The sequence below is a fragment of the Neofelis nebulosa genome, chromosome 11 (assembly GCF_028018385.1).
Source record: "Neofelis nebulosa isolate mNeoNeb1 chromosome 11, mNeoNeb1.pri, whole genome shotgun sequence".
NCBI classification, from domain to species: Eukaryota; Metazoa; Chordata; class Mammalia; order Carnivora; family Felidae; genus Neofelis; species Neofelis nebulosa.
In genome coordinates, this window is record NC_080792.1 from 95,070,798 (window position 1) to 95,088,830 (window position 18,033).

The following is an 18,033-nucleotide window of genomic DNA, read 5'->3' on the forward strand; positions in this document are numbered from 1 at the left end:
TTCCGGGTGGGATGCGTCTGTGCGGCCCCGCGGCGGGACCCCCCCCCCCCCCCCCCCCCCCCCCCCCCCCCCCGTCTAGATGGCAGTAGGGTGGGGCACCAGGGGACGGCGGGAGCCATGCTTCATGCATGCTTACTCCTCACCTGGGCGTGCTCAAGGTCAGGGTGAGGAGCCCCCGGGGCAGAGGTGAGGTCGTGTGGGGTGGCCGCTACGGGGCTGTCTGTGCCACAGGAGGCCCCGGGCAGGACTGGGCTTGCTTCTCTGACCCTCCCTGAAGCCGGGCTGTTTCAGCCCCCCAACCCAGGCACGGCTGTGTCGGGAGCCCCTTCCCACCTTTGCAGAAACCCTTGGGCTGAGTGAGGATGTAGGAACCCAGGCCTCCCCTTGTGGGGTGGGGGGAGGGGGGGCAGTGTGGAAGGTGGACTTGGGCACCTGGGGTCTGCAGCTGTCTCACACCCCGTTCTCTCCCTTCAGACTTCAAACCCAATCGAGGTAACGGGTCGAGCCAGTGCTGTTCACACCCTCCTCCAGAAAGCCCCCGGGGTAGGTGCGACAGTGACTGTCCCTCCCTGCGGTCACCCCAGCCGGCCCAGTGCCCCTCGCCGGGGGAGGGGGTGGCTGCTGTGGGGCACGTCCGTCCCCTACCGCCAGCCCTGGGACCCGGCCACCCCCAGAGCCTGGACCTAACTCTTTGTTCTCTCTCAACGGTAGGTGTCTGACCCGTACCGGACGGCAGTCAGGGTGAGTGTGTGGCACACGTCTGCGTGGACGTGCACGCCTCCTTGGGAGGAAGGGGTCTCGGGGAGGCCCGCAGCTGGGGAGGATCCTGGGTTCCGCCTGGATGGCCACAGGGGTGCCTGTGCCGGCAGGACTCTGGGGGTGGGGGGAGCAGGGTGAAGAGGTCCCCGCTGTGCAGCTGAGTGTGTGGCCCGCCCCGTCACAGAAACCCGGCAAGTGGTGTGCCATGCACGTGCAGATCGCCTGGCAGATCTTTCGGCATCAGCAGAAGACGAAGGTGAGCGCCAGCTGCTCCTGCTGCCGACGGGCAGAGCGCCAGGGCGTCCCTGATGCGCCCTTGTCTGGCTGGGGACCACGCAGGAGGCCCCCGGGCTGCGGTTAGGGAGGGGTGGGTGGTGCCAGCTGGGGGACCCGCCCCCACCCAGACGGGGGGGGGGGGGGGGGGGCGGGGCAGCCAAGGGCCTCGCCCCATCCCCACCCCGCCTCCGCACATCTCTGGTCACACACGCCACCTCTGTGCGCGGCTTTCAAAAACCATCACCAAAAACCATCATGTCCCGGGGGCTACGAGAAGTCGGCAGGGGCTTGCCAGGAGACGCTGGGTGCTGCCCTCCGCAGGTGTCCTGGCGTAACCCTGGGGGTGGGGAAGGGGCGGGGCGGCCTCCACACGCAGCAGCACTGTGGGGGTGCCCCCGCCTGGGCTGGGGCTCCCTCCCCCGTCACACCGAGCGTGCCCCCGCTGCCCCGATGGGGGGCCGGAGGGTGGCAGGGCCGCAGGGGCTGCGGGACCACAGTGGAACCAGGAAGCGCTCGCCCGGCCCCTGTGCCCGGTGTGGCCTTCAGCACTGAGGCGCGGGCTTTCTCGGTTTGTTTAACTTAGATAAACTTAAATGTTACTAGCGATGCCAAATTCAGTCACGGGGGAGCTTTTAAACATATTTAAAACAACGTAGGTACGTTTCAGCTCAGCTTTGCAAAATCTTAACCCAGGTAAAGTATTTCCAACGAAAAGGCAACATCCAAATCGAGATCTGCTTTAGCGTAAAACACACAGCTTTCAAAGAGCAGTTCACGAAACACCTCCTGCACCCAGCACGCGTTGTCACGGCCGCACTCCGTGCTGAGTCACGAGGCCTCACTGGGACCAGTGCCCAGGTGGCGTCACACGCTTGGTGGTGGTCAGGGGCCGACCAGGCCACAGGCCCAGCACACGCTCTGTCCCTTTCAGCAGGTGCAGCTGGAGCCCCACAAGCTGGAGGTGGGCGCCAAGCTGGACTTGTCCAGCAGACCCCCCGCCCCGGGCGTGTTTGCCGGATTGCAGTACCCGCAGGAGCTGGCCCGGCCCCTCTTCTCCGGCTCGGGTAAGGCGCCCCCGTCCAGAGCACGAGGAAAGGGGGTGTCCGGCGGGCGGGGGCGTTTTTGCCTGGTCCCTCTGGCCGGTCTTGGAGCAGGACCCCTCTAGACGCTTCGGCAAAGTTTGTTTTACTCACGCTGCAAGTCTGCCCCACCCTGCCCTCCGGCGGACTCTGCCTTGCCCAGGCTCTCCCTCGTCCCTGCTGAGGCCAGGAGGGCCAGGGGTCCTCCCGGCACCCAGACTGCCCCTCCCCCAGCCCCACCTCCCTCTCAGGAAGGGCTACCGCCTTCCTCAGAACGGCAGGACCCTGCCCCGAGAATTCCCGCGTCCGCCCTGCACTGCTGGGTGCCTGCTGTGCTGGGGCCCCAGGAGCACCCCTGGGTTCGAGGGTCATGAGCAGCCCTTCCACCTCAGTAGAGGTCACCCCCACAGCTAGCACGTGTCACAGGGGAGGGACGCAGCACGTGGGCGAAGGGGAGAGGCATGTGGGGCGAGATCAGCGGAAGCCAGGCGCAGGGCTCGCTGTCCTATGGGGTCCCGGAACAACACGTGCTTCACAGGGTTGCTCACGGACCCAGAGCCCAGGGTGTTTGTGGGCACCTTGGCCCGCACACACCCAAACCACAGACTCCCAGGAGGGCAGTGCTCCGTGTGAACCAATGTCTGCACGAGTGAGCGAGGTTCAGGAGGGACTCCTGTCCGAGAAAGGAGAGAAACCTCCCTCCTGAGACCCGAGCTCCCGGCCTCACGAGCAGGCCTTTCTGAGGTCGGCTGCCTCGGCCCAGGCTGTGTGCGCTCCCATGCGGTTCTCGTACCTCCTCAGGGACGGGCAGCCGGTCCAGAGAGCCCGCCCTGACCACCCTCCTCCACCCCCCCTCCCCGTCTTCACGAAGGCCCACCTCCACCCGCAGCCAGGTCGCACGGACACGCGTGGACAGTGAGGGTGGGCCTGTCAGCAGGCTGGGTGGATGGGCGCGGCAGGGTCCCCCGGGACCTGCACAAGCGTGGTGGCTCGTCTCGGCCCCTGGCTCCAACGCCCTGGCGTTCTGCAGACCCCGTCTAGGCTTCAGTCCCTGGAGCCCCGGGACACGAGCTGGGTGTGCTCAGGAGCCTGGGCTCCCCACTTGGCCCGCCACAGCCCTGCTGTGCGGTCCACACGCCCAGGACACGCCCCCCACAAGGGGCGCTGTCCCGAGGCTATGGCTGGGGGATTCCCTCTCTGCCTCTGCCCGCCCCCCGCCCCCCGCCAAACAGCATGAGCTGGAAGCTGGCCCGTTGACTTGTTGGCCTTTTCTCGCTGCCTGTGCTCTTTCCAGGCGACGGTTCACCCCCACGCTGGTGTTCGCCTTCGCTAGCAGTCGGCCAGCCACTTCTCTTTTCCTGATTTCCTGTTTGATTTCTTTGGCCCGGGGGTCATTCAGGACTGGGTTTATCTGGTGGGGGAGCTCCGTGCCTGCGGCAGCCCAGCAAAAACAAAAACGCTCCCCTGTGGGGGTCTCCCAAGATGGGGGACGCCGGAGAGACCGGTGGCCTCATCACTGGTCTTCACCGGAAACCCACCCTCGAGAAAGAGGCCGTGTGTCCCACCCTAGCGGCAAGGCCGGGCCCCTTGACCCAGTGCCCCTTCTCCACTTGCTGCCCTTGGGGTGGGGTCAGGGGGTCTCAGGAGAGCCAGGGCAGGGCCACGGGTGAGTGGCAGAGCAGACACCCGTGGGCTGTGGCGGGGGACCCCACGGGAGGAGCTGCTGTCTTCAGCCGTGACACAGGCGGCTGTGCACCAGGACACTTGCGTGGCTACGATGACACATTAGCTTCTAGTTGGAGGTTCCCCGTCTGCGTTTTCAGGGGCAGCCTTGAAGGCTCTCTGTGCCCCTTTCCCCAGGGGCTCCACCACCACCTGCCCCCTTCGGCGTGCTTCCGGTGGGAGGTGTGGACATCCCCAGAGGAAGCTGGGGTGGCCCCGCCTTGGAGCGAGCCACAAACAAGAGGCCCCGGTACATCAGGCTTCCACCACCCCACCCCCCCCCACAGGTGCAGCCCACCCCACCACCAACCCGTTCGGACCCTCGGCCCATCCCGGCAGCTTCCTGACCTCTGGTGGTCACCTGACAGGTAGGTGCTCTCGGGTCCCTGAAGTCGGCCTGGGTCTTTGCAGACCTCAGGGCTGGGGCAGGGGATGTCGGTGGGTGGGGAGGTGACCCTCAGATTGTATAGGTAGCAGTTGCTGGAGTCACAGCACAGGTCCTGGTGCACATGAGTCACACGGGAGCTCTGGCATGAGCCATGCAGAAGCCTGAGCCCCGCTGTCCCCACAGACCCGTTCGGCAGGTCAGGCACCTTCGGGGGCCTGGGGAGCCTGGGCAGCAACGCCTTCGGAGGCCTGGGGAGCCACGCACTGAGTGAGTGACCCCTGTGCTTGCCTCCCATTCACTTGCGTGCACGCCGGAGCTCCTCGTGGGTTTGGGCCACACCCTGACCCCTGGCTGACTGGTCCCCTCTGGCTGTCCCCCTGGGGTACACCTTCAGCACGTGGGAATGGAGTGCTTCCCCCCCCCCCCCAGCAGCCCTGAGGTTCCACGGGGTGCCCTGGGCAGGGATGGGGCTCCTTGGGCAGAGGCGCAGTGGTATCCATCCTGGCCTCGTGCCCCGCCCCCCCTCCAGCTCAGGGCAGCAGCATCTTCGCCCCCAAGGAGAGCTCCGCACTGCACGGCCCGCCCAGCCCCCGCGAGGCCTGGAACCGGCTGCACCGGGCGCCTCCCTCCTTCCCCACACCGCCCCCGTGGCCTAAGCCTGTGGACCCCGACCGGGTCTCGGCCCTGACCAACCACGACCGGGAGCCAGACAAGGGCAGGGAGGAGCGGGAGCGGTGAGTGGCGCCCAGCCGGCGTCGCAGGGCTCTGCCCTGATGACACCCCCCCCCCCCCCCCCCCCCCGCAGCACCCTCAGGGCTGGGCAAGGCCAGGGGAGAGTCCCGGACGGGGCAGGATGTGGGCAGGGGCCATCCAGAGGGGGGAGGGTCCACCCCTGGAAGGAGCGGCCGGGACACTCGGCTTGTTGACCACAGCAGGCCCTCTGCAGGGAGCGCGGGTTACAGGGCCACGGAACTGCCTGCATCCTCCAGGTGGGGGCCGGGTCTGGGAGGAGCGCCCGTGGGCGAGTCCTCTGGCCGGGAGGGTGCCCCTGGGCAGCAGGACTAGGCTGGGGCAGGGGAGGCGGGAGTCCTAGTCCAGAGTCGGCAGCAGAGTCTGGAATCTGAGGGGTTTTGAGCCGTGGCCGGCTGGCCGAGGGGACAAGGGCAGAGGAGCGTCCCCAGCCGAGGCCACGGTTCACACACCAGTCCTGAGAGCCGTGACCTCTTCCCTGACCCCGGACTCGGCCTCGTGAAGGAGAACGAGGGTCAGCCGTGGCCAAGACGGGACTCCAGGGTCCTCCCCTTCCAGTGACTTTGGTTGGGCCCGACTTCCTTACTGAGGGTCTACCTGCGGGCCTAGCCGCCTGGGTATGCGGGAAGAGCTGTGCAAAGCTGGCTTCCAGCAGTTTATCAAGGGGAGGGAGGCGTGGGGTGTCGGGGGTCCTTCGTGAGGGTGTGGGTTTGTTACCGTGTGTTGCCAGACAGGGTGCTAAAGGGGCCTCCCACCCCCACACACTCACCCCGAGGGATCTTGAGGTCCTGGAGGGTGGGAACTTGGCAGCAAACAGCTTGAAAGCGCCCCCTGGGCGGAGCCTGAGTGAGGTGTCTGTCTCCTCGCTCCCAGGGACCTCCTGGAGAAGACGCGCCTGCTGAGCCGGGCCTCGCCCGCAGCAGCTCCCGTGGGCTACCCGGTCAGCAGCTTCCTGCTCCGCGGCCAGGGCCAGGGCGAGCCGTGCCGGCCCGGGGTCCCTGCCGAGCGCGAGGCCGAGCCCCGCGTCAAGGAGAGCCGCTCACCGGCCAGGGAGGACGGCGCCAAGCCGGCCGCGCGCCCGGCGTCTCCCTACAGCAAGGCGGCCCTGGGCGACAGCCTGCGCCTGGCCGGCCTCCTGGGCCGAGAGCCGGGGAAGCCGCCCGAGGCGCCGGCCGAGCGGCCCCAGGGCGACGTGAAAGTCAAGGAGGAACGCAGGGAAGAAGGCGACGCGCCCGAGCCCCCCGGGGCCGGCCCGCACCCCGCGCCCGACCGCCCGCGCGCCGCCCCCGCGCCCCTGCAGCTCGGCCCCGGCCCCGCGGGCCGCGAGCGCCTGGGCTTCGCGTGGGAGCCCCTGCGCGACGCCTACCGCGGCCTGGAGCTGCCCCGGCGCGCCCTGCCCGCCGCCGCCGCCCCCGCCCCGGCCCCGACCGCCCTGTTCGAGCCCCCCGAGCGCCCCTACCGCGACCGCGAGCCGCACGACTACAGCCCCGAGCGCCTGCGGGAGGCGCGCCGCGAGGAGCTGGAGCGCGCGCGGGCCGCGCACCTGGGCGCCGCCGCGCACCTGCCCGACGGCGCCGCGCTGCTGCCCGCGCTGGGCGCCCTGCACTACCCGCGCCTCGGGCCCGCCGCCGCCGCCGCGCTGCACAACGGGCTCCTGGCGCGGACCCCGCCCGCCGCCGCCGCCGCCGCCGCGCTCGGCGCGCCGCCCCCGCTGGTGGCCGCGGGCGGGCCCCCCACGCCCCCGGGGCCGCCGCCGCCGCGGAGCAGGACTACGCCGCTGGGGGGCCACGGGCCCGAGGCGCGCGACTACTCCCCGTCCCGCAACCCCCAGGAGGTGGAGGCGCGGTAGTCCCCGCGGGACCCCGCGCCGCCTGTACAGAGACCCTCCCACAAATGCACTGCTGTTAACTTTTCTACGTGGACGTTTCTAGAACCTAAGCACAGCGCCGTCAGTCCTGGGGTGACACTCGCTTTCCGCTCGAAGCCCGCGGAGTCGGGGAGCTTCATCCACAGCCTTGCTGGGGGTGATCTTTCGTTTTCCGAGCTTGAGGTTAGACCACTGGAAGAGAATTCGAGTTTGTACATCTTTTCCCACAGGTGAGAAGCGTTTTTAATAGATTTGTATTTTTTTCAATTTTGTGCTCTTTAGACACTTAAAACAAGAAACTTTTGCTTTTTTACCTTCAGTTCGGATTTGCAATGTAAAGGCCTCAGATCCCTCTCTAGAGCCCCAGGATCTTGTCTTATTTATGGAGAAAACACGGTCATTTTGTCCAGCGCACTGTGAGGCCCCCACTCAGGGCCGGCCCTGGCCCTCCCTTGGTACTGGGAACCGAAGTTACAGATCTATATTAAAATAATAATAATAATAATGTACAAAACTTTTTTTGCCTTATTATGCAGAAGCGTAAGAGGATTTTTTTCGGTTTTTAAAAAAAAATGAAATATGTAAATAGTCTGTTAATATAAATATATGGCGTTATTAAACTCTTAACCTGGGTAGACTTTATAAAAAGTTTCTAGAAACCTCTCTGGTGATTTGTTTAACACGGTCACAAAAAGAAACCCTCGCTGTCAGTTGGAAACGCGCGCAAGTTTAACTGCAGCACCGACCCTTCAACTATGCAAGCGCTCTGAGGTGGGGCTGGGCCGCCGTCCGGGGAACGAGGCTCGGAGCGGCCACGCCGGCCTCCCCGGTCCCCAGCCCCGGGGCCCTGCCCTCCCCGGGACCGGCCGGCTCCGGCCGCAGGACACTTCTGTGGATCCTGGTTTCGTTTGCGCAGCGTTTTCGGAATCTGTACCTGACAAGCAGACTTTTAGGAGTGAAGAGTAAAGGTTCATCACAAAACGAAACGGTAACTGGTGTTTTCTCTCCTGTGCAAAGGCCGTCAGCAAACGTTTCTCAGCGTGGCCCTGCCCCGACCGAGGCCTTGGCATGATTTCCTTTTGCTTTCGGGTTTGCTTTCATAACCTCTCGAACGCCGCCTCGCCCTGCCCTCAGCGCCCTTTTCTGTTCCCCGGCGGCCACACGTGTGTCCGCCGCACTTTTGAGCCTTGTCGGTTCGACGTCCGCAGCCATTTGCTCCGTTCTGTACTTTCAACCCGTTTCCACTGTGGACTGTGGTTGCTTTAAACATTCAGTTCTCGTGTCAATCAACGAAGATAAATACAGTCTTGATTTCGATCACGAGGTGGTTGGGTGTTTTGTGTGGCATTGGAGAAGGTAGGGGGTCTTTCCCGGGTGCGTTGGGCGGAGCCCCGGGGTTGCCGGTCACCCCCGCCTAGGGGCGGAGCGCCTCGTGGGCTTCTAGACCTCCCCATCTCCGGCTTCACCTGGACTGGCTCCCCCAGGGCCGCTCCTGCTGCGGGATGCCCTCCCGGCCTTTGCCTGGGACCTATCCCTTGTCCCGTCCCGCCCCTTCTGCCTGCTCAGTCTTCTCTGCGCACCGGGTGGCGGCTCACCTCCGTGGAGGGCCGGCCTTGTTCCCGCTGCCCCAGCACCATTCAGAGCCGGGTGACCCGTCTGTGGAGAAATGAGGGCTCAGGGAGGGAGGGGGCAGAAACAGAACTGGCCACCGCCACCCCCTGGGGGAGAAGGGCAGGGGGCCATTTCCCCTGCTCCGTCCATGGTCCGGAAGTGGGGGCCCCGACGGAGCCCCCTGAGTGGATTTGCCTGTTAGGTGAGCAGCCAGGACCGGAAGTGCCCTGAGCCTAAGAGGCGCCCCCCCCCCCCCACCACCATGGAGAGTCAGGGGTGCCTCGCACGGAGCCCGCTGTGGCCAGCGGCCCGGGCTAAACCACACCACCGCCAAGGCCGAGCAGCGCAGTGAGAAGATGCACAGGGCTGCCGGCCCCCTGGCCCCCAGGGCTCTGGGGACGTACTCATGGGTGGGTCTGAGCAGAGATGCATTTCAGGCTCTTCCCTTGACTAGGACCACCTGCGGGTCCAGGGACGGCACGTAAATGCAGCATTTGCGTGAGAAGCCAAAACACAGTCTGCACTGAACCGCAGGGTGAGGGGAGCAGGCCAGTGCTCACCCCGTCCCAGGTAAGGTCCCCTGGTGGAATGGCACCCGCGGGAGAGAGTTGGCATCTGCACCGGGGCAGGACGTAACAGCCCTGAGGGATGTCATCGTCAAGGGGTCAGTTTCTCTAACGGTGTGTTATCCTTGAGGAGGGTGACTCATGATGGAGCAAAATCCATAGTGAGGTTCTGCTCCCTAGGGAGCACTGTGGTGGATATACTCCGGGAGCACTCTGGTGAAGCATCCCCCTGGGAGCACTGGGGTGGGTACTTCCTGGGAGCACTCTGATGAAGCACCCCCTGGGAGCACTGGGGTGGGTACTTCCTGGGAGCACGGTGGTGGATACCTCCTGGGAACACTCTGGTGAAGCACCCCCCGGGAGCACTGTGGTGGGTGCTTCCTGGGGGGCACTCTGGTGAAGCATCCCCCTGGAGCACTGGTGGGTATTTCCTGGGAGCACTCTGATGAAGCACCCCCCGGGAGCACTGTGGTGGGTACCTCCTGGGAGCATTCTGATTGAAGCACCCCCCGGGAGCACTGTGGTGGGTACCTCCTGGGAACACTCTGGTGAAGCATCCCCCTGGGAGCACTGTGGTGGGTACCTCCTGGGAACACTCTGGTGAAGCATCCCCCTGGGAGCACTGGTGGGTACTTCCTGGGAGCACTCTGGTGAAGCATCCCCCTGGGAGCACTGTGGTGGGTACTTCCTGGGAGCACTCTGATGAAGCACCCCCTGGGAGCACTCTGATGAAGCACCCCCCCGGGAGCATTGTGGTGGGTGCTTCCTGGGGGGCACTCTGGTGAAGCATCCCCCTGGAGCACTGGTGGGTATTTCCTGGGAGCACTCTGGTGAAGCACCCCCCGGGAGCACTGTGGTGGGTACTTCCTGGGAGCACTCTGGTGAAGCATCCCCCTGGGAGCACTGTGGTGGGTACTTCCTGGGAGCACTGTGGTGGATACCTCCTGGGAGCACTCTGATGAAGCACCCCCCGGGAGCACTGTGGTGGGTACTTCCTGGGAGCACTCTGATGAAGCACCCCCCGGGAGCACTGTGGTGGGTACCTCCTGGGAGCATTCTGATTGAAGCACCCCCCCAGGAGCACTGTGGTGGGTACTTCCTGGGAGCACTCTGATGAAGCACCCCCCGGGAGCACTGTGGTGGGTACCTCCTGGGAACACTCTGGTGAAGCATCCCCCTGGGAGCATTGTGGTGGGTACTTCCTGGGAGCACTCTGGTGAAGCATCCCCCTGGGAGCACTGTGGTGGGTACTTCCTGGGAGCACTGTGTTGGGTACCTCCTGGGAGCACTCTGATGAAGTACCCCCCGGGAGCATTGTGGTGGGTGCTTCCTGGGGGGCACTCTGGTGAAGCATCCCCCGGGAGCACTGTGGTGGGTACCTCCTGGGAGCATTCTGATTGAAGCACCCCCCGGGAGCACTGTGGTGGGTACTTCCTGGGAGCACTCTGGTGAAGCATCCCCCTGGGAGCACTGTGGTGGGTACTTCCTGGGAGCACTGTGGTGGATACCTCCTGGGAGCACTCTGGTGAAGCATCCCCCTGGGAGCATTGTGGTGGGTGCTTCCTGGGGGGCACTCTGGTGAAGCATCCCCCTGGAGCACTGGTGGGTATTTCCTGGGAGCACTCTGATGAAGCACCCCCCGGGAGCATTGTGGTGGGTACCTCCTGGGAGCATTCTGATTGAAGCACCCCCCGGGAGCACTGTGGTGGGTACCTCCTGGGAACACTCTGGTGAAGCATCCCCCTGGGAGCACTGTGGTGGGTACCTCCTGGGAACACTCTGGTGGGTACTTCCTGGGAGCACTATGGTGGGTACCTCCTGGGAGCACTCTGGTGAAGCATCCCCCTGGGAGCATTGTGGTGGGTACTTCCTGGCGAGCACTCTGATGAAGCATCCCATTGGGAGCACTCTGGTGGGCACCTCTTGGGGAGCACTCTGGTGGGTACCTCCTGGGGAGCACTCCCCACCAAAGGCCGTAATCCTTTGAGTGACCCACAAGGGACTGTCCTCTAACGCAGCACCAGACTCCAGGGACCCAGGGTCCACACTGGAGCATCACTCCCTAGGAAGTGTGTTTAAAATAAAAATAAATGTTTGTCAGATAAACATTCTCTATAAAAGAGTTAAAAGAGTTTATAAAATTTGTAAAATCTCCGAGAAGGTAAAACGAAAAGACAGTGAGTTGAAAAATTGAGGAAAAATAAGACAGGGGCTTTCCCAGGATGCCCATCCCCGACTCCTAGAATGTTCAGGAAAAAAGGCCTAACGACTTGGGGCATTTAAAAGAAGTGGTAGGAAGAACACCCCAGCCAAATGCCAGTCAAGAATAAAGGCATCTTCAGACATGCTGTTTATTCCCGTGCCTTTTCTTTGGAAGCTACTAGAGGAAAACTCAGGTGGGAGAAAGGCTGTAAACCGACAGAAAGGCCGCAAGTCAGGAGGGCAGCGAGGGGGAGACCCGGGATGACATCTGCATGGCAGGTGCGGGAGCACTCTGGCCCGGACGGTCTTGGGGGAACCTGCGTGCCGCGAGCACTTCGTCCTCCTTGCTGGCCCTTCTCCGCGTGAACTCTAGGGTTAGCTTCTCGGGGTTTTGTTCGGTTTTTTCCCTGTGAACTTTATTTTGGAATAGCACTGGATTCGTAGATTAATTTGGGGGGAGAACAGACATCTTTAAATATCGATTCCTCCCAAGCCACCACGCAACTCACTAATTTATCTGGGTTTCCTTTTCTGTTGTTCGGTAAAGGTTTTAAATCCCCAAGTTTGCAGCTTCTTGCCACATGTAGTCCTGTGTTCTTTAGGCTTCTAATAAAGTTGTAGGTTTGCACTGGCTTTCACGATTGCACCGAACCGCTCCTGGCCACATATATTTGTGGTACGCCTTGCTGTGGCGGATCAGCACTAGCTCCCCGGTCTTTTGGGTGCACGGTAGACAGTACTCCTGGCCCTTCGCGGCCAGGGGCGGGACTCACCCCGGTCAGTGCATCTGCCGTGGAAGTAGGCATCGACCCACCGGCGTGGGTCCCCCGCCTCCGCAGCCAGGGCCATAAGGGTGGCCGCTCTGGGCGAGGGGAGCACAGCCCAGCGTTGGCTGAGCCACGCTGGACGTGCGGCGTGGCCGGGAAGTGACCTTGGCCGTCAGGAGCCCCTGTGGCTGGGGTTTCCATCGGGGGGCGGCACAGCTGACCTCTCCTGACCTTTCCTGTTTACTAACCCTCCTACCGGTTCCTTACTTCCCGGGAAGAGGTCATCTTCGGACAGGGACAGCCCTGCGCCTGCTTCTCGCTGTGCTCGCCGTGCTGCCGTGTGAGCCGGGGCCTCCGGGACAGCACTGGCAGCGGGCAGTGACCTTCCTGTCCCTCGCCGGGGACCAGCTCCACGGTCAAGGGTGGTATTCGCTGTTCAGATGTGGCTGGAGCTTGATATCCAATTACTAGCTTTTCTTTTCTTTTGGCTTCCTTTTAAAGGTTTAAATCAGTCACGGGCGTGTAGCCTCACGACATTTTTGACGTCCGGGGCTGGAGCGCGTTCCTCCTTCAGTCTGGGAGCACCTGAGACCCCACACATGGGCCTTCTAACACGGTCCATCTTGGATTCACTGGTCCACGTTTTTATGAAATGACCCACACCGGTCAGAGTGACCTTGGGTGCACTCGGGCACCACGTCACTGCCTTGATGCAGGCACTCTTACTTTAGAAATGGTTTTAAGGGGCGCCTGGGTGGCTCAGTCGGTTGAGCGTCTGACTTCGGCTCAGGTCACGATCTCGCGGTCCGTGGGTTCAAGCCCCGCGCCGGGCTCTGTGCTGACCGCTCGGAGCCTGGAGCCTGCTTCGGATTCTGTGTCTCCCTCTCTCTCTGCCCCTCCCCCGTTCATGCTCTGTCTCTCTCTGTCTCAAAAATAAATAAACGTTAAAAAAAAAAAAAAAAGAAATGGTTTTAAAAGTTGCGCGCGTGACCACTTTAAGCAAACAAGTTGTTCCACGTCTCTGAATCCAGAGGGGGAAACTGGGACTCAGTTCCCCCGTGTCACCATGGCTACTTAACACGATGCCTGTTTGGCGACCTTTCTGAGGACTGCGCACTTTTGCCCCCGACACTGGCGGCCAGCCTGTCTGTGCTGTTCTCCCCTAGCCTGGCCTTGACACGCGGGGACGCCCCCCTGCTTGCCGTGTGCTCTGGCGAAAGCCCAGGAGGCCGAGAGCCGAGAGCAGGGCAGGGCGAGTGCGGCCGGGCACTGGCCCTGGTGTCGACAGGAACCAGTCTCCTGGGGGTCAGGTCCTGGTCCTAGGCTCCTCTGTCGTCGCCCTGTGTTCACCGCCCAGCATCCCCTCTGCTCCGTCAGGAGCCCGGGCTGCAGAGGGAGGGGGGGTCACTGGCGAGGGCCGGTGGGGGTCCCGCAGGACCAGGAGGTTCTGCTGAGCTCTGGTTCCCTCCTCTTTCCTGATGTGACACCCCGTGTCCGGAGCGTCCGGGCCCCCCACCACGTCATACCAAGCTGGTCCAGAGCGGACGCCTCGGGATAGCCGCGCTGGGGGACGCGAACCAGGGGGCTGATGCCTCTCGTTAATTCTTAGTGGTTTATTCTGGGGGGAGAGACCGTGTGGAGTAAGTTCCCGGAAGCGCCCGCGCCCCCAACCCCGCCCCGCCCATCCTGCGCTCGCAGAGGAGGGGACACCCTGTGCCCCCCTAGCGCCAGCTTCCCAGAAGCGGGACGTCTTCCCCAAGCCGGGGTCTCGGTCTCAGCGGAGCGGTCCCTTCCTGCCCGCCCCCCCACGACCATTTCTTCCATCCTGGCCTCACATCCTGCAGGAATGTCTGTTGTGGGATCCGCTTGGCTCAAGCCGGAGCTGTTGAGCGCAGAAACGTGAACGTGCCAGCACGACCTCTGTCAACAGCACTGTGCGGCGGGCGGCCGGCTTTCCCCTTCCCCTTCTCCTCGCGGGGGCTGGGGGCCGCGCCCCACCTTCCCCGCAAAGCCCCTCCGTCACACCCACACGTCCCACCCAGCGCCGCCTCCCGCTGGCGGCCGGGCCCGGGTGTCGGTGGATCCTGGCGGGTCCCCTCCTCCGAGGGGCTCTCGGTCTAAACCGAATAGGGCAGCCGGGTCCGGAGGCCAGAGTGGGGTGGCCTCGGTACTCGTGGAGCTGGCTGACGTGGCCTCGGTCCCTGTGGTGGCGGCTCGTGGCCTCAGTCCGTGTTTTCGAGGTCGACGTGGCTTCGCCAGATGTGGCACGTGCTCGCGTGGCTTGGCCGGTGTGGTCTTGGCCGTGCAGGCGTTTGGGTTAAGGCCTGTTTCCACGGGCGTGCGGGGTTTCCTAAGGCCACGCCAGATGACGGGGTGTGGACGGTCTGGGCAGCCGGGAGCTGGGAGAGGACGGTGTGGGGCCGGGGTCGGGAGCCAGACCCAAGCAGGTGAGGGGGGACCAGCCTCTGCCTTCTTCCGGGGCCTTGGTAGCACGGCCAGGCCCGTCACCCCCGAGGGCAGAGCAAGGACTTGAGTGTCCTGCTGGCTCAGAGCCTGGGCGGCCAGCCCCAGGAGACACAGGAAGCCTCGAGCTCGGTAACAGACGTCCACCCCTTCGGGCAGCCTGTGCAAATGGGGGGTGACGGTCGTCGGTGGAGAGCTGCCCCCCCCAAAAGATGCCAGCTGCGTGTGGTCACTGCACGCTTGAGGCTCTGCGGGGTGTGGGGCCGGGCCCTAGCTCCACAGGCCCGGACGGCCCAGGCTCCCCAGGCTGCCCGACAGAGCCCCGCAGGGACCAGCAGGCCCAGATACCCGCGAGGGGGCGGCTGTAGGGGCGCCGGACCCAGGAGGGGGCAGGTGGGTGCCGCTGGCTTCTGCCCAGCTCCAGCCTCCAACTCCACAAACGTGTGTGTCCGCCCTGAAGGCACGCCTGGAGGAATCTGGACGGCCCGTGGCATGGCCCCATGGGAGGTCGGGGATCCCCTCCGAGAAGAGACTCCCGGAGGCCTCGACCGCTGAAGAAGCGCCCAGTCCCCACAGGGACCGACAGTCCTTGGTGTCCAAGGAAGCCCAGAAGGCTGTTCGGAGTGTGGCCCCTGCACCCTGGAGGTTAAGCCAGACACCCCCCCCCCCCCCCCCCCGGGCCTGGGGCCAGCTCCCAGGGTGCTGACTGTGCGGGGGCGGGCCGGGGAGGGGGGGCAGGGGAGCCAGGCCCCAGAACAGGGCGTGTCCCGCCAGGCTGGGGGACAGTGGGAGCGGCTGGGGGGTTCGTGGCAGCATCCGCCTGTTTCCGAGCCTGGGCCTGCACCAAGGAATGGCAGACTCAGTGAGGACAACTGCGGGAGTGGGCACGTGGGCGGGGAGCCGGGCCTGGGGCAGGGCTGACGAGGCCCGGCAGCGGGGGGAGGGGGGGGGCTGGCGGGAGGAACCTGGAATCCTCAGTTCCCAGCGCTCAGCCCGCGGGAGGACTCGGATTGCCCTGCAGACCAGGCCCGGCTGCTGCGGGCAGGCGGCGAACGGACACCCGGGAGCCCGTCGGGCCTCCCGAGGAAAGGGTGAGGGCGCGCGGGCAGCTGAGGGCTGCTGCCTCAGAAAGGGGGTGCGCAGTGGGCTCCCTCCAACCCGAATTATGCCCGAGACGACAGGCCGGGAGGGAGCTGGCAGACAGAGGCCTGCAGGGGCCGCGACACCGAGGGGCCGGCTGTGGGTGCGCGGACCGCCGGGCACGGGGGAGGCGTGGACCCGAACCGGGGGACTCGCAGGGAGAGCCCGGGCCCCGACTGACCCCAACTCAGGCCGGAGAGCGCTCCAGGGATCTGGGAGGCCCCGGGGCCCACCGGGCATCCAACGTAAAGGGGACCGGCTGTCCCCAGCTTCCAGCTCTGCCTCGGATAGGATTTGGGGGTGTGACTTCTCTACAACCTGGGGATCGACGTGAGCCCGACAGGCCGGGAGGCGGGCGGGGGACACAGGAGGAGAGAGAGGGGCCCCTGGGCACGCTCAGCCGAAGGCCCACTGGGGACCCGCTACATTTGTTCCGGCTGCCGGGAGGCGCGGGGGTCCCGGGCCCCAAAGCGGGGGCAGGAGGTGGAGCCTGGGCGCCTTCAGGCAGGCAGCCGCCACCGTGGGGGCTCAGTGCCCCCTCAGAAACATGTTGTGGGGGCAGGGCTCCGGCCCTGGAAGGCCGTCCGGGTGCTTCTGGTGTGGACGGAGCTCCACAGGCAGAGGGCCCGGGCTCCACACACGGGGGAGGGGGGCCTGGTGCGCATGTGCGCGCCCCGCGGGTGCCTAGAATGGAGCGAATGTGCGGAGAGGTCTGGGGAGGGGAGCGGGCGCCCGGCTGTCCCAGGCCTCTGCCTGATTCTCCGCCCTCCGCTCCACAGTTGTGCCTATTTCACCCCAAAGGCAAAGGGGGGGAGAGCGCGCTGCCTCGGTCGGAGGGGCCGGGGTGGCTGGTTTCCAGCCAGAGACGCCCGGGAGCCTCGATTCCTGGTAACCCCGGGACCCCTCAGGCAGGCAGCCAGGCGCAGGGGGCACGGACTGCAGCGTTTCGTCACCTGAGAAAGTGTTTGGGTGGAGGGGGTGACTGTTTTCATCGTGGAGGCTGCTGGGTGATTCCGGCTCTTCCGGATTTCCACCGGGGTCCAGGGCTCCGCTGGCTGCCGGGGCGTGTATCCCGCTTGTACGAGCGGCCCGGGTCAGGGGAGCCCAGGACAGCGGGCGCGGCGAGGCTCGGCTGTAGGGGGTCCATGTGCCCTACATACTTGCGCCCCAGGTGGGTGCAACCTGCCTAGCTGGGTGTGCTACCCTTTCAGCCGGAGCTGGAGGAACTGGGACTGTCTGGCCCGGGTGGCCCTGAGCCCCCGGACGGTGCTGTCCTTTGATAAGAGACACCTGGGAGCCTTGAGGAGGGTAAGCCCGGAGCCTCAGGCGGCCGTTCCAAGCTGGGACTGCGCTTGGCCGCTTGAGAGGGGCATCCAAGAGAGAGGTGTGGGTGGTGGCCCCTCCAGGCTGCAGGCGGTGCATGTGGCCCCAGACCCCCCCCCCCCCCCCGCGCTCCACAGGCTGATACCCCCAGCTGCCCTCCGCGGGCCGACGGGGCGCCTACTGAGCAGGCTCCAGCCGCACAGGCGAGGGTCTGGAGAGGGTCTGGAGAGGCCGGTTCGCAGGCGTGGCCCGGTGGGGGACGTGGCACCTGCCTATTTGCAAGCGCCAGTCCGCACGAAGGCGTGGATCCCTTCTGCCGGAGGGCAGAGCGGAGGGATCTGGAAGCCTCGCAAGCACCGAGGCCAGCGCGCGCACCGTGGTACCCCTCCACGACAGGCACCTGGGAGCCTTGTTTGCTGCAGAGACCCGGGACTTCCGAACAGCGAGCTCACCTGGGGACTGCCTCTCACCACTTCCGGGCCGCCTGCAAAGCGATTTCAGAGGTGGGCGGGCTCCCTCCGTGTTTGACGCAATTGACGCAATGCAGAGGTGGGGGGAGGTGGGCCCTGGCTCCCAAGGCGGCGGACGGACGGGGTGAGTACCGTGCATGCGTGAGCCTCACGAGTGGGGGTGGGGGTGGGGGTGGGGGTGGGGGTGGGGGGGCAGGGCCTGGAGCAGGGCCGCGTGGGGCGAGGTCGGGACACGGTAGTGGGCTTGTGTGGACCCGAATCTACCTAAAGCCAAGCCCTGACCTGCACCAGTGTCACGTGCCCCCTGAAGTCTGGTGGGTTTGGGGACAAACAGTGCTGAGACTGATTGTCTTCGCCACCAGTGTCTTTTTGTTGTTGCTGTTGTTTGATACATTTAAAATATTTTTATTTATTTATTTATTTATTTTTGGGACAGAGAGAGACAGAGCATGAACGGGGGAGGGGCAGAGAGAGAGGGAGACGCAGAATCGGAAACAGGCTCCAGGCTCCGAGCCAGCAGCCCAGAGCCTGACGCGGGGCTCGAACTCACGGACCGCGAGATCGTGACCTGGCTGAAGTCGGACGCTTAACCGACTGCGCCACCCAGGCGCCCCTAAAATATTTTTAAATTCCAGGGGCGCCTGGGTGTC

General features: G+C 64.8%; 1 protein-coding gene and 1 non-coding gene across 2 annotated transcripts in view; both read left to right on the top strand.

Moving 5' to 3' along the window:
• The window catches only part of FBRSL1 (fibrosin like 1), a 78,991-nt gene extending 70,830 nt beyond the window's left edge, over nucleotides 1–8,161 (top strand). The window contains exons 13-20 of the mRNA XM_058691557.1: nucleotides 475–543; nucleotides 712–741; nucleotides 944–1,015; nucleotides 1,967–2,099; nucleotides 4,124–4,204; nucleotides 4,408–4,491; nucleotides 4,754–4,958; nucleotides 5,848–8,161. Coding sequence (XP_058547540.1) covers nucleotides 475–543; nucleotides 712–741; nucleotides 944–1,015; nucleotides 1,967–2,099; nucleotides 4,124–4,204; nucleotides 4,408–4,491; nucleotides 4,754–4,958; nucleotides 5,848–6,823 — 1,650 coding nt within the window. The 3' untranslated portion in view covers nucleotides 6,824–8,161. The remainder of the gene's footprint in view (nucleotides 1–474; nucleotides 544–711; nucleotides 742–943; nucleotides 1,016–1,966; nucleotides 2,100–4,123; nucleotides 4,205–4,407; nucleotides 4,492–4,753; nucleotides 4,959–5,847) is intronic.
• A 4,574-nt stretch (nucleotides 8,162–12,735) lies between these two features.
• On the top strand, nucleotides 12,736–12,820 carry TRNAR-UCG (transfer RNA arginine (anticodon UCG)). Its single transcript has one exon. It is a non-coding gene; the product is annotated as a tRNA-Arg (tRNA).
• The last annotated feature ends 5,213 nt before the right edge of the window (nucleotides 12,821–18,033 follow it).